The 16,158-nt window shown below is 35.4% G+C and overlaps 1 protein-coding gene across 3 annotated transcripts in view; it reads right to left on the minus strand.

Moving 5' to 3' along the window:
• The window catches only part of KCNH6 (potassium voltage-gated channel subfamily H member 6), a 116,180-nt gene that overhangs the window by 40,051 nt on the left and 59,971 nt on the right, over positions 1-16,158 (minus strand). For all 3 annotated transcript variants that reach the window (XM_026679843.2, XM_087945779.1, XM_087945780.1), the window contains one exon: positions 13,132-13,287. In XM_026679843.2, the coding sequence (XP_026535628.1) occupies positions 13,132-13,287 (156 nt within the window). The remainder of the gene's footprint in view (positions 1-13,131; positions 13,288-16,158) is intronic.

Consider the following 16,158-nt stretch of genomic DNA (forward strand, 5'->3'; position numbering starts at 1 on the left):
ATTTCTGAAGAAACAGTGCCATATTAATATCTCAGCAATACAGTTAGTGTTTCATATATTGATTGGATTCTCAGTGATGGTGCATTTTGGGATAAAGGCCTCTCTATATAAATTGTTTGGAGAATTTAAGCATATATTTCTATATGGTTTGTTTCTCTTTCCCTGGCTGTGACAAATGAAGCAAATAATTGTATCTGTAATCTAGACATACATTTATTATATTTTATATTTTTATCGTTTGTATTTTGTATCAAAATATGATGTGAATGTGCTATGCAATAAATAATTAATCCCTTTTCAAGAAAACTGAAAAACAGTATGATAGATAGAACAAGCTCTGAAGGTTGCATTACTCACAATATCCCTATTTGTTTGTTTACTTATTCAACATTTTTCATTCAGAATCCACAGAGAAATGTTCATTGCAAATATTATTTCAGTTGGCCTTAAAAATCACTTAGCTTAATTGTTATAATGGGAAAATGAGATGCGCAGCTAGTACTATAGTTTTGAAATATTTATAATATTAATATCTGAACATTTTTGCCAAACTACTAAAATAATTCTAAAATTCTTTTTTTTCTTCTGAACCCTGTTGAAGTACCACTTTAATTTTATCATCCTACTAGGCTATTACAGGATAAATGGCATTTTCTCCTAAATGAAGAAACTGTTCAATGATTGCCCAGGCTTTCCACAGACAAATGGGTATTTTAAATACTGCATTAGTCTTGTTGTGGGCTTGTTGTGATTCATTTCAGCTCTCTCTGGTCAGCTCAGAAAGCAAATAATAAATAATGACCTGATTCTGCGTGCTATTACTCTTTCAGTGTCTTAGAGATTTTAGCATTGTGTTCCGGATTTTTTGCCTCATTTCCCTGGCTGGATCCATTGTTATTTGCTTTGTTCCTTTCATCCTGTATTAATTATCCATTATTTATTACCTTTTTGTTTCTTCTATTTACAGGAAAAACTCCCCATCTCTCTCCTTTCCACTCCAGATGCACTTTTTGAACTATCCCATAACTCCCTTTGCCACTACTGTATGTTATGAAACTTTCCATTTATGAATGTATAAGGCAAGATGGACAGTTTGTTCTAGGAATCTAATATGCCTAAAACCATTTGAAGATACTTAAAATAAACTTCAGAATTACTAAAATATGTAATTTAGGAGGAAGAAGGTATTGCTATTCTTGTTGTTTTTTGTAGTTTCTGTTCCCTCTGATTTAAAGGAACCAGAATGCTAAGGTAGATGACTATTCATACTTCATTTAATAGCCATGTTTGCTGCACACTGGCTGAAAGAAATGACAGTGTCAACTACAGAAACAAGAGTTAAGTACCCAATCCATTTTGGCAGTGGTGAGAACAGTCCAAAAGCATTCTAATGGTTATTTTTTTTAAAAGACCTATTTGTCTAAAATGGTATGTTAACTTTCTTGTTTCAAAATCACTAGCTTTGTTGTGACTTCCAGTTAGAAATCAATGTATAAATCTGGGAACAACACTTCGTGGGATTGCTTGACCATCTTTTGCCAGCCTGTATACAGAGAAGAGATAACAATTAGCAACAGACCCATGGGACATTGTTATACATGCTTTCTCTCAATCTGCTCCAGATTCCGCTCCTTTCCCTTAATTTTCTCTCAGCCCCAAATTCTGTATTCTCCAATTTCTTCAAAAGGGAGACTGGTGGACACTATCTCCAGGGCGGAACTGGTCCAAGCCCCTAGCAGGAAGTGACCTTTGCAATCCCAAGAAATCAACTGTTATGCTCAGACTGAATGGTATGCTGCAGGACAGATGCAATTTCTGCCCAACACTGCATTACTCTCTGTCAATGGTTGGGGATTACATTTGCTTCACAATACTCCATTTTGTGGTATATTCAAAACATACTTAGTGATTTCTGCAATTGTTCTGTAGGTTAGGTAGAGAGCTAAAGGAGAGGGGGGATTTAAATTAATTATGATTAACATTTCACAATAATTACAAAGGAATTTCAGTACAACTGATCTACTTTAGATTCAGTCCACTTTAGCAATATATTCTAATTATTGTTCAATGCCTTTTGCTACTGAATTTTCCCAACTATTTCCTAAAATGCCACAATAATGTCAAAATGATACGTGGCTATAATAATGTATTAAGATGGCATGATGAATTTATTATGCATTTTCATAACTCTTGGAGATATGGACTGTTTTTTGATTGTGTATTCTTGGGAGCACAACATCAAAATATACAACCACATTCAATTGGAGTGCAATTCTCCAGAAAAAGATGTGCCTAGATGCATTGAACAGTAATAATGATGTATTATTTGTATAAACTTAAATTGTTATTTGCATCAACCTTCTTAAACAAGAAGAATAACTAGCCAAACTATATAATCAGTCATCAATGTAATGTACCAGCTACACTGCTATATTTGGACTCAAAAAGCTTAAAGCTTCAGATTATTGCTCAGTCATGAAGCTGAGTATGAGAACTTGGTCCACTTACCATAACAGCCTAATATACCTCCCAGAATGGATTGGCTTATTAGAATAAAATAAGAGAGGCATAGATCTTGAATAGCAGTAAATTATCTTGGAGAAAAATGGGAAACATTTAATAACATCCATGAATGTTCCTTTGAATCTGTTTGTGGCAACCAAATATTGTTATTTTTTTTTAATACTATGGGTTCTTTTTTTTGAATGACTGGAATCTGCCTAATTCAATTCATATTTTCCCATCCTGCAACCTGAGAGTTTAGTTGATCTGCAATGTACCCGACTGGAACACAATGTACTCTTTCAGGTAATAAAAATGATTTTTAAATATTTCAAATCAAATATTTCCCAGTAATAGGAATTGAGGCAATGCTTAATTTGGCATTAGCACTAGCCATTGAAGCACTGTTGTAATAATTCTGAAGATTTATTTTGACTTTGGCACTTTATAGCTTGAACTGATATAAAAAATAGTACATTAGTAATAGACTTGCCACAGTATTCTTATTGTTCATAGCAATCTTTTGTTTAGCATCTTTATTGTTTGTACTTACTACAGGAGTAAAAAGGCATTTAACCAAATCATAAAATGCCTTTCTTATTCTCTGTCCACACTTTTTTTTTGAATGATTAATTACATTCTTAGAAAATATCAATACAAAAACTATATACTATGATGCTGAAAATTTCACTCTTTTTTGTTGAATAACAGCTTGGTTCTGGAACTGGTATGTCTATTCATTTGTTTAAAAGCTTTCTAAATGTAAGTCATCCTTGTGATTATGGATGATTAAGCATTAGGAGTCTGTTTACCATTAATGAGATATTTCAAAAGTCTTTCTCAAAATACTGGTTTTAATTCCAGATAGAACCATCCATACTCTCTTATTGGGACTATCTATTTTTTATTCCACATTGGAAGTCATAATTCATAAATTATTTTTTTATTCAAACCTTGAAAACATTCTAGAAATATTTTTTCTCCTCAAATGTTCTTAAAAAGCTGCCCATATTCCATGTTTTATTAAGATTGGAAATATTTTATTCTGGCAATGCATTATCATAGACTCTATAGTTCAAGGTACACATTTGTATTATTGGTATACATATACAGGAAAGTCAGCTGGGTTATTTTGAGCTAGTCTCTCTCTCTCTCTCTCTCTCTCTCTCTCTCTCTCTCTCTCTCTCTCTCTCTCCCCTCCCTCCCTCCCTCCCTCCCCTCCCTCCCTCCCTCCCTCCCTCCCCTCCAATGGACCTCCCAGGTTTGTTGTTGTAGGGAAAATAGGAAGAGGAAGGTGTGTTGGTTATATTCGCTGCCTTGAGTTATTTGTAAAAATAATAAAGGCAGGATGCAAATAAACAAATATACTCCTGAGGTAGTACAAACCAGAAAATATTGTATCTATATATGTGCAGTTCTTAATAAACACTAACCATAACTTTTGCAATATTTGATCAATCTAGGTCATAAAATCTAACATCTTGACAGAAGAAGAATATTTACCTCATCAAATCTATTATGTAAAGTAACATTGCAATTGCAAGTTCTTTGTCATGGCTTTGTAAAATGAAATTCACCTTGCAAAATCTAAAACCTATGGTATGCAAGATGATATCCAGAATATTTTAAGTGAAGACTGTCTTCAGAACAGCAGCCTCACTTGTTGGTGAGTTAAAATGAAACTTCATATTTCCCTTGCTTCTATTATAATTTCAATTGCTTTCTCTTCTAATGCATCGTTATTTTTAAAATTAATTAACTTGTACTTGCAGCATGGATAAGATGGGCAAAATGCCACATGAGCTTTATGGATAACACCCGCCGTTTGTCATAGATTGCAAGGATTATGACTTTAGCTATCATTCTGTCCTGGAATCACAGAAAAATTCTATAATCCTCATAAATCCATCACCGACTCCTATTTCTAACCAGCAGTATGATTTCCATTTGCACATTTATTACATACATTCTTCACTGTCAAGTGAACCTTTGAAGAATCTCACTGCACATCATCATTTATGTTCTTGCTTTGCACAAACTCCTCAGACAGTCTCTCATGGGAGGAAAACTGAAGAACTGTGTTCAGGATTCCTTTGTTCTTTTCTTTTCTTCTCTTCTCTCCCTCTTTTCCCCTGGTATCATTTCTTAATTAAATAATTAATTTAATTAATTAATTTTTATTAAATAACATGACCATGGCCAAGATGCTAGTTTATTCTATGGAGAAAACAGCTGCTGTTTGTCAGTTTGCAATGGGATGTGAAAAAGATCTTGAGAAATGGGGCAAAGAGTTGCTATCTAAGGAATGATCAGATAAGAGAGGGCGTAGCCTACAGCTGCATAATGGGTGAAGGAAGAGGCTCAGAAAGACCATCCCTAATGTTTCAGTCTGTAAAAGAAGTAGCAGCAGATTTGTGATTTCAAAGTCTCTTATCTGACTATTCCCTAGGCCAGGGATCCCCAATCCCTGGGCTGCAGCTCACTTCTGGGCTATGGCCTGTGTGAATGGCTGGCTGGAGTGTGCGCACACATGTGCAGCTAGACTTGCGTGAGCAGCAGGCCGATAGACACTCATGCATGTGCATGCTGGCCCACGACTCGTGTAAAGGCTGTATGTGCATGCGCATGCTGGCCTGCCACTCATACAACCCAATTCCACTCCCCCCCAAGCCAGGCCACCAAGCAAAACTTGGAGACTGCTGCTCTAGGCAGCATCTCTTCACCTATTTCTCAAGGTCTTTTTCACATACTGTTACAGAAGTTCTATATAGATTTTAATTCTGTACTTTGGAGGGAGAATCATAGCAAAATAGTGTTGGAGAGATGTTCATGGACGTGATCTGGTTCATTCCCTGCTCAGCTCTTTCCATGACACCATATTCTATTAATTGATACATATAAATACAAAAGAATTTGGTTATCGATTATATATAAATCTCCTGTTTTGTCCATTTTCCTCTAATTAAAAGCAATATAGTGTTATTGATACTACTAGTTGTGTGTGATTGCTACTGCTCTGTCATATTAGATTGTACCAGCCATAACACTGCTACTTATGATAATAATCAATGTAAACAAGAACTCTATAACTGTGCTGAGATAACTTGGAGTGTGGGGATTAGTCTGCAGTAAGCACCTCTAACACTCAGCAATTAGAACACAACTGGTGATGGCATGTCCGTGTGACGTATGCCCTACAGGAGCAGGCACTGTATCTTCAGTAATCCTGCAAAAGAGGGCATTTCAGCAGATTACCATGAATTACAATAGATGCTTAACTGCCATTCTCTCTTCTACTAAATACTATATGGAAAATGCTAAATACTATATGGAAAGTCCTGTCCTCTTTTCCTACTGAGAAAGATCACAGTGTCCTCAGTAGATTTTTCCTATTCCAATACTTATAACTGACACTCCATTTAAGCAGTGGCAAATGGATGTTTCTTAGTTTATATGGCAAGGGAAAAACACCAAGATTTAGATGTTAATTATTCCAAGATGCTGAGAAAAAATGGGGAATTTGGGTTTCCCAGATTTGAAATTGTACTTTGATGCTTGCTATTTAGTCTGGCTTAAACACTGGGCGACTTTCCAGAATAAGAGGTTACTTGATTTGGAGGGCCATGAAATTAATATTTGCTTGGCATGCAAATAATACGCCAAGCAAAATAAATGTTGATTTCAATAATCACTTGTTAGGCATGTCATCCTAAGGGTTTGGAATAGATATAAAATAAGGTTCTCTGCAAAGATACTTCTCTGGGAGTCATTCTAAGAAGCCTTTAAAAAAAAATCTATACAAAATTATATTCTAATATTTCCCCTATCTAATTTTATTTCTGCCTCTTTCAGCTTATAATCAAGCTACTTTAATATTTAAAGGGCAATTCTTTCTATCCATCATCTCTTATTCTCTTTAGTGCTTCAATTCTTATCCATTTTTTATTTCGCCTCCCCCACTCCTCATCTTTATCTCTATCTTCATCTCTATCTTTCTTTTTCAATCTAAATATTTCTCCCAGTAGAATCTTATTCTACTGGGCCAATTGTCCCAGATGTCTGCCCATGTCCCAATCTCCTTATGAAAGGTATCTTCTTGTCTCTCTAATTGTAGATTTCTCTGTTTTATTTTCTTCAGTCTTTCTTCCTTTATCAGCTGGTTTGTCAGTCCTATTTTTTGCTCCAGCCCTCGATTTATTTGTTGATGTGGCCAATTCATCTGTTCTTTCTCCTCCCTTTGCTTGCGTCTTCGTTGAACTTTTGCTGATTTTTCTGATCCATATTTTTCCCTGTTCATATTCAATTTTCTGGCTTAAGTAGTCCATTTCATCTAATCTTTCTGTTGCTTCCACCAGTTCATGGGCAATTTGACCTTTATTTATTGTTCTTTGCAAAATGTTTTCCATTTTCTCATCTATTCCATCAATTGAATCCTTAATAATTTGGAACAACAAAGTTATCTCATTAAAAATTTCCACAGTGTTCCTTCAACTCCAGTCCTAATAATAGTGATAGAAGTGGAATAAACAATAAAGTCTCAATCTCAAAAGGAGTCCAAAATTATAGGAGTATAGTTTATTCTCCAATCATTAGTAGATGGTGCTCTCCTCTAAAGTTTCCATGCTGCCTTTTTTCCAGCAGGTATTAATTTCAATCAAAAACCACTTCTTTCAAAACAAAGTCAATTATTTCGATGAGCTAGTTCTAGCATTTACTCAATGCTCTGATAGTCCAAGATATTTTCCAAATTCTTTAAGTCTGTTCTGTGGTTTTAGTCTTTTATTTTGACTTCCCAGAGCCTCTTTTATACAATGCCTTCCTTATCTCCACCTCTAGTAAATATAGGGCAATAAACAGTTAAAAGTCATGGCCGCTAGCTATCAAATATTCCTTTCCTCCTCTGTAAATTTTGAGGAGTCTAGGAGTCACCTTTCCTTTCATCAGTAAATGGTGCTCCATTTGCATTCCCAGAGGGTTGCAGGAGGCAGTCCCAACTGAAAATGGAGCTTGCAAGGGCTGTGTGTGGCCCCCTACCGAGCTCCATTTTTGCTGGCAGAGGGTTGCAGTAGGCTGAAAACGGAGCTCAGGAGCCCATTTTCACTGGCAGAGCGCTCAGGCTGCCACAGGTGCCCCATTAACACAAGTGATGTCATACTGGCCACGCCTACCCTGGCCATACCAACCCTGGTCCTCTGAGGTCAAATACAATCCTGATGTAGCCCTCAATGAAATCTTTGACACCCCTGCTATAATGTAGTGCTTGAACAATATGAGGATGAAGGGTTTAAAGTTTACATTAAATTATAAATGTGATGACCCGGGGCGTGGCACAAAGGCAACACAGTCAAATAAGCAAGTAGAGTCCCTTTAATACCTCCAACTTTGCCCCCAATTTCCAGGTTACCTTCGGCTGGAGAAAAAACTCTCCCAAGAACAGTCTTTAAGTGGAGGAAATTCAGTCCGAAAACAAAGTATAAGCTGACAATAACAAATACCTCACAATTTGCTTCCAACAACTTTGCTGTGTGTAGCTTCCCTTTTTAAACACTGTGTTCCCAGCTGCCGCTAATGAAGGGAATCAGGTTCCTTTCCCCCTCCATAAGCCACACAACTCATGTTGCTCCCTTCTCCGTTCCTCCCTGCATGCCCTAGGATGAAGAGGGGGTGGCCCTGATCCTCTGAATTCCCTCTTCCTTGGTCTACCTCTCCCCTGCTCTGCCCAGCCGGTCTGTGCCCTTCCCCAGTTTCTTTCACAGCCAATGGAGCCACACTCCCACTCCCTGTCAGCTGCTCAACTTCCCCATCCGAATCAGATTCCGACATGGGCATGACAATAACTTTAAAGACAATTTTTATAAAATGATGTACCATTGAACATTTTGTGAGTTAATTTTCTCTTAGTTTGACTCTTCTGCTGAAACCTGTCTGAAGCACAACTGATATTCACATAATATATGTAATTATATATGGCATTGATGTTGTTTTCCTTTCTTTAATTTTTTTTTTAACTGTTTCTTTAAGCGGGCACCTTCCTTGAGCCCTTTTGAATATTCTAGGAGCCAAAGTGTTTTAACAGATTGCAGCATCTGGATTACTTTGCCTAATGAAAAAAGAAGTAGTAATTGCAAACTATTTATATATTCTTTAAAAAAAAAACCCCGATATAGATCTATTAAGCCCTGGGCTCAATTTTGTGGCAGAGACATTTGTAGACAGAAAGGTAGGAAACCACTACTTAGATTCTGTTCTGTTCTATTCTATTCTATTCTATTCTATTCTATTCTATTCTATTCTATTCTATTCTATTCTGTTCTGTTCTGTTCTGTTCTGTTCTATTCTATTCTACTCTACTCTACTCTATTACTCTACTCTACTATATCCTTATTTGAGTGGTCTCTGAGGCCCCCGTCCTTTCCTCTTAATAAGGCTCAAGAGCATGAGAAACCTACTGTCTTCTCTGCCTGGGCAATGAGCTGACGCCTGCAAGGCACCATAGAAAGATGGAAAAGTTGATTTATATCAGAATAGGACAACTCACCACAACTAAGTTGCCAAGGGATAACTTGCCACAGAATAATTCAACAATTTAAAATATTTTAAATAATTAAAAATATTTTAACTTTTGTCATTCACATGACATTTTGTCCCTCATTTTGCATCCTTTCCTTATGGCCCCCATTTCTTCAATATTAGTGTAACTCTTGTCCCATGGCAAGTTGTCCTGTGGCGAGTTTGCTGCACCAAGTTGGTTGTAGCAAGTTGGGCACAACAAATTGTCCTAGATCCCATCTATATAGATCTGTTAAGGATAATTCAGCAGCTGCTTTTTCTGCAGGCTTCTCTTTGTAGTCCTCTTAAAATATGATTATCAGATATCTGAACAGGTAAAGGAGGACACAAAAAAATGAAAAGGGCAAATGGGGGGAAAGGATGGGATGAAACATTGTTTAACTTTCTTTACATCTGCAACAAAAGTAACAGTGAAAAACTGGGGGGGGGGGGGAGTACTTAGACCTGCATGTATGAAACTTCTTTTTCCAGCATCAAAAAGATTGGTTTTTCTATTGCACTATTTTTCCAACATAACATTTTTTTTTCAGAATATGTGCTATTGATATAGAATTATCGACAATGTGCTTTTCAAATTTCATTTTGGAAGCTTTTGATGAGTCATGAGATCTACAGACCATAGTGATCATAGATTTGAAAGGGGTGGATTGAAGCCAATTGCTAGAATCAGGAAATAAATTAAATAATGTGAATTATTTAACTGCCAAATCTGTCAACAGGAAAAGAAACAAGCCAACAATTTACAAGGTCACAATACATGAAAGTTTCAGTTACTTATATGAAAACAGTCCAAAATAATAATAATGAAAAACAAATCCACAAAAAGTGAGACAATATTTGATTTTAAGCCTTTTTGACAGACGACATGAGGACATGTCTTCTTTTTTTCCAAACATCTGGTGACTGTATCTTAAAGGAGACGTGACCTTCACTGACTGAAAAAATGTGTACATCTTGTGAATTAATGTTCAGCTAAGACCTTTTGTAACTTTATAACAGGGGCGTCAAATTCACGGCTCGCAGGCCAGATGCGTCACGTGATAGCCTCACCCCCACCAGATTTAGCAAAGGGGAAAGTTTGACACCTCTGCTTTATAACATAAGTGAGAGACATATTCATGCTTGAAAAGCTGCTACTGGAGATGCTATGAAAAATTCTATAATGTAATTGGCAGTTCGCTCTCTACAATCCCTTTTGCATCTTTACATACACTTGAATTTCCAATTCCAGCTTCATAGATTATGTGTAATTAACAAGATGTTCCACTCTTATAGTTTTAATTGTCCTCCCAAGAATCTTTTATCCACTGGATTCCTCCCCAAGATGGTTATTGTACAATAAGGAGATTTTTCTCTTCTGCTGATGATTTTCTAATTTTGGATTTGGATGGGAGTACTTAGAAATAACCCAAAAGGGTTTCTGGAAATCGTGTACCCACCTGGAGTGAGGGGTATTGTTCCTATACAGTTCCTAGTGGGAGTGGTGGAAAACCAGATCATCCATCTTTTTCCTTTTGGCAGACCATTTTCATAAGTATGCCTGGTTATTAATTAAATCTTTTAAATCTTTTGTTTTGCTTTGCTTCTTATTTCTAAAAGTTGACCAGCTGGTTGAATGCTGATTTATTTTAACGCCCTGCTGTATTTTATTTATTTCTTTTTTGTTCTTTTCCTTTGACTTTTTTGAGTAGCTTTTTTTCCCATAAGGAAAACATGGCATGTCTTGAAATAGTGAAAATGTTTGGATTTGATTTACACCTATATTGGGTTTTCACTATAGGGATTTACACATTTAACTTGAAAAAAAAGTGGAGATTTTTTTTTAAAAAAAATCTTTTTTATTCTGGGCTGAAACGGAAATATCTAAAAATATTCTCCTTGCCTCTGTATTCTGAGGAATATCCTCCCTGTCTCTGAATAATTTTATGTCCATTGCCAAGTCACACCAAAGCAAAAATGCATCAGATTACAGGCAAGGAAAAGTGCCTTGTAGTAAAAAGAAAAAGACCATTTGGTAATATGCAAACCCAAGTTGGAAACTTTTTAAACAGTTTGACAAAATAATAATGATTTCAAAAAATGTACAAATGCAAGTAACTGGATTTAAATTAGATTCACAAAAGAAATTTGATTTGAAAGTGATAGATTCAGACTGAAAGAGATACGAATGTTATAGACTTAGAACTGACTGAAGGGATTACGCATGCCTTCCCAAAGTTCAGGTCCCGCACTTTTACAACAGCTGAAAACTCACTGAAATGGTTTTCTCTAAGATGATTGAAGAAAATTGGGGAATGGATTTATCATACTTGACTCGAAAAAAAATTCAGTTGGGTTTTTTGGGGAAGATAGATTGATTTTTGAGACTCTGTTTTATTTAACCAGACAATAATTGGTAAGAGATGGTATTAAGAAGCATTGCGGATATTTAATTCAGGACGAATCAGAGTTAGCTGTTGGGATGACTTGGGATAGATAACACTTGATAAATATGAATTGAATAATAATTTGTTAACACAGGTTTTGATAGTTTACTTTTGAAATTCTAGACCTAGAAAACCTAGAACTACGCCGCCTTCGGACTGATCTAAGTATAGTATATAAAATCATACATTGCAATGTCCTACCAGTCAATGAATACTTCAGCTTCAACCATAACAATACAAGAGCAAACAATAGATACAAATTCAAGGTTAATCACACCAAACTTGATTGCAGGAAATACGACTTCAGCAACAGAGTGGTCAATGTCTGGAATACTCTACCTGACTCTGTGGTTTCTTCCCCAAACCCCAAAAACTTTAACCTTAGACTTTCTACTATTGACCTCACCCCTGTAGGGGGCGTGCAGGGGGCGTGCATAAGCACACCAACGTGCCTACCATCCTTGTCCTATTGTTTCTCTTATTTTTCTTATATGTATCCATGTATTCATGACTATGTTTTTACTTATACCTATTATCTTGTAAGCAATTGACAAACCAAATAAAATAAAATAAATAAACGGTTGTTCTACCTGTTAACTATTTGGCTATTAATATAGTAGATAGATGACCAGTTAATAATTTGTAAACATAATTAGAAGTTTTTAAAAAATTGGAGGGCCTGTTTTGCAAGGGATGGGAAACTAATATTGTTATAATATAGTTATCATTATTCAACTAGGAAGGGTAATGTGCGTATATTTGTTTGTATTTGTAATAAACTTTTTAATATTTTCCTTGTTCATTTTTTTTGTTTGCTTCTGTAAAAATTTTTGGACTTTTTTTTAATTTTAATTTTTGAATAAAATAAAAATTATTTGTAAAAAAAAAACTTCTATCCACTGCAAAATTCCATTTTGCCAGATACTCTGGGTATCTGAGAAAAGCATACTCTAAAGGGTAAATATTGTATGTTTCTGTAAGATATATTTTCAAGATAAGCAGTAGCAATATCAAAATCAGGATTATTTCATATCTGAAGAAGAGAAGACATGTAAGAGGAGTCATGAGCTTTTTGTCCATACCTTGGACATCATTTCTTGGGTCTGTGCAGCTATTATATGTACCCAAGAAAAAAAGCAGTTTCTTAAGATAATGCTGGCAGGAATAGAGTGTGTTCCTATAACGTCTGTGAAGCACATTCTCTAGTTCAGATCCAAAGTGCTGTACATATGTAGAAGTCACACAAAGCAAATTTAAAACTATATTCATGTTAAGAACTTAGTCTTATTTTCTTTCTCTTTCTCTTTATATAGGCCTGTCTCCTTTGACTTCTTCTTTTTTAAGGATTGTTATACTAGATGTCTTACATGGCTTCCTTCTTATTGTCTCTAATTATGGAATATGGAACAGCATTTCCTGACAAAACGTTCTTCCACAACTATTGATATAATTACAGCTTTCTTAAAATACAGTGGACTTCATAATGATAGAACTCTATCCCATGTTATGAACCACATGCCTTGCAAGTTCCAGAGAAGATCTAAAATTTCCATTGACATACTGTACATTTCAGCTTCCCACTGGTCCCCAAGTCCCACATATGCTTGTTTAAGGATAAAGGGTACTGGCTCACCTGTATGCCATCCTTGGGAGAGACGCTGGTGTAGACTCTGTCGGGCACTTTTGGCAATGAGAGCTGCCAGATCCTCAAAATTCAAAATAAACATGATGACAATTCCTTCTTCATTCTTTACAGGGACCACATCCACTAAACAATGAATGCGTGATGCTGCCATGAGAAAAAAAAAAGTTGCATTAAGTTATAAATTAACATAACCTATATTTCAGTCTTCACCATATCAGAAGCATCTTGACTGAAATAAATTTAATTTAAAACATCTTGACTGTCATCAGTTTATTCTGGCTAAGATTGGGTATAGTCTTAAAGTTAAAAATAGTATCCTCTACTTCTTCTCACTATTCAAGTGACTTCTTGGTTGTCCCTGCAAATAAAGTAATAATGTTCTCTAAATTTTTATAGCTGCATAATGAAAGAACTGACAAGTACAGCCATATTTGTTCTAAAGCCAAATCTCTTAGGAAGCTAGAATTCTATTTGTATACAGGACAGCCTTATAAGATGAGATAAAATTGCTTCATGATCCTCCGAATGTTGCTTTCCCTGAATAGTTCACCATTGCCCACTAAATACCTCATATTCAGATAAACAGTTCTGTCTTTTTTTCATCCATGTTAGTTTTCCAATTTACAAAAGCAATGAAATTCATAGGTCCATTCTGTTTTCACAATGTAAAAGAGGTACAAAATTATACATAAATACTTGAACATATATTGTTAATTTAATTTCTCACAAGTTATGAACATATTGATAAACATATTTTTTCATGGGATTCTGTTCATATGGGAATTCACAAAAATTTAATCCCTTAAATATATATAGACTTTATTGATATACTAGCTTGATACCCGTGCTTTGCTATGAAACTATATGGTTGGGCTTAGTTTTTGGGGAGGAAAAAAAAGTGGGGGGAATTCTGCCTCTGCCTACCAGCATGCATCAGTATTCATCTGACTATCATCCTGTTAGTGTGTGAGAGAGTTGTGGGCTGTTTGGAAACCAAAACAGTATTTGCTGTGTGAGCAAGAAAACAGCAAGGAGCCTGGGTGTGGCTTAGCTCAACTGTTTTGTACTAAAGCTGTTTGGTGCTGTGAAACTAAAACTGAAACTGAAACTCCTCTCATCTGCTTGTGTTTTGCATTTGGAACAGATTTCTTTTCAGGTGGGGAGCGGGAGTAGAACTCCTTAGCATCAGAACGTGTTAATAATAATACATGAAATACTAATGCTCTAATGGTTATTTCAAAAAATTCTTTCTTAGTGAGCACCTAAAAGCCAAATTTCAAGTTTGTAGGCTTTATGGTTCTGGAGATTTTATGATGATGCTTGAATGGTATTTCGCTTATATATAGAATAGGAATACAGAAATGGCATCCCATTTTAGATTAGGATGATGAACCAAATTTTTCAAAATCAATATATCAGTTCATAACTGAAATAATAAGGAGGGAGTTCTGTCTTTCCGTGTCTGCCTTCCATGATAAATTACTTTTCCCAATAAATTGTAATACATTTCTTCTTCTTCTTCTTCTTCTTCTTCTTCTTCTTCTTCTTCTTCTTCTTCTTCTTCTTCTTCTTCTTCTTCTTCTTCTTCTTCTTCTTCTTCTTCTTCTTCTTCTTCTTCTTCTTCTTCTTCTTCTTCTTCTTCTTCTTCTTCTTCTTCTTCTTCTTCTCCTCCTCCTCCTCCTCCTCCTCCTCCTCCTCCTCCTCCTCCTCCTCCTCCCTTTTCCAATAAGGGGGATAAGACATAGGAGAGATATCAAAACTTCCTTGTAGAGGATATGTAATTCAAATGTAATTCAAAACAATATAGACACTCAGAAATATTAAACCTGTCTCTAAAAAAAGTTAATGTATGAGATGACTTTTTGCTAGAATATAGTGAGAAAAGATAAGGAGAGAAGCTCCTTTTATTATAAATGTGCCTTCCTAGATCAGCCTGATTTATATCAATGATGCTTAGTCTTTGGTTGTGTAAGCAAATATTTCTTATTTCAGTTGATCTAAAGCAGTTGCTCAAAAACAAGGATTAGAGTATCATCTGCTCTTAGCTAGTGCTGATTCCATACTCTCCTTGGCAGAGTTTCTTATCTCATCTATCACTTGTGCAACAGTAGATGAAATTGCTTCATTCCACACAGTTTGCAATGGCTCAGATTCTTATAATCAGGAACAGATGGTCAGTGTCTCAGAATTTCAAAACCTATAATGACGTCAGTTACATGTTTTTGCTCTTCCTCTCCCTCTGTGTGTGTGTGTGTGTGTGTGTGTGTGTGTGTGACTGAGTGAGAGAGAGAGAGAGAGAGAATAGAGAATGGGATAATATAACTGAACAGAAAAAAAATTCTGGGAGTTCAATTAAAAGAAGGATTGTAAAGGATTATAAAGTATCAGATCAGAAGTTTTCTAAATAATTTATTTCTTGTTTTAGTTAAAGGTTACAATAGAAAGACACAAAAGTACTAGATGTTTCTGGCATTCAACTATCTACCAATAGAAGCACTATTTTCAGAAAATAACTGATAAAATTGTTCACCCAAGATTTTTAAAACCTTTATTATACTCATTTATCCAGTCATTCCTGTTCCTAACATGAGCGGGAAGTTTTATACACTTTCCCAAATAAACATTTATACTAAAGATTAGGGGAGGGGGCATGCAAAAAAGTTAGAGACAGAATAACTTCATTATGGCAATTATGACCTACAAGTAATTAGGAATAATAGAGATATTCTTAAACTGGTTGACATAATGAATTGATTCAGATAAGAAAAGCTGATGTCTATTTAATCCATGAAAAACTATATAAAATCTAATGATGAATTTTGTCTGTCTTGTTTCATGATGAAATAACTCTTTATGATTTATTTTCTCAAGAATGACAATTTCAAGAGTATTGTGAAGCTAAAATACAATGCAATTTTTTTACATTCCTGGATTTATCTTGATTTATTCTTTTTCCCATATGTTAACCAGTTGGTACAGTGTATATGATAATTAGGCACTGCTGACTTCAAGAGC

This window comes from Notechis scutatus, chromosome Z (genome assembly GCF_049901735.1).
Source record: "Notechis scutatus isolate UNSWTSFEM ecotype Mainland chromosome Z, rNotScu1.2, whole genome shotgun sequence".
NCBI classification, from domain to species: domain Eukaryota; kingdom Metazoa; phylum Chordata; class Lepidosauria; order Squamata; family Elapidae; genus Notechis; species Notechis scutatus.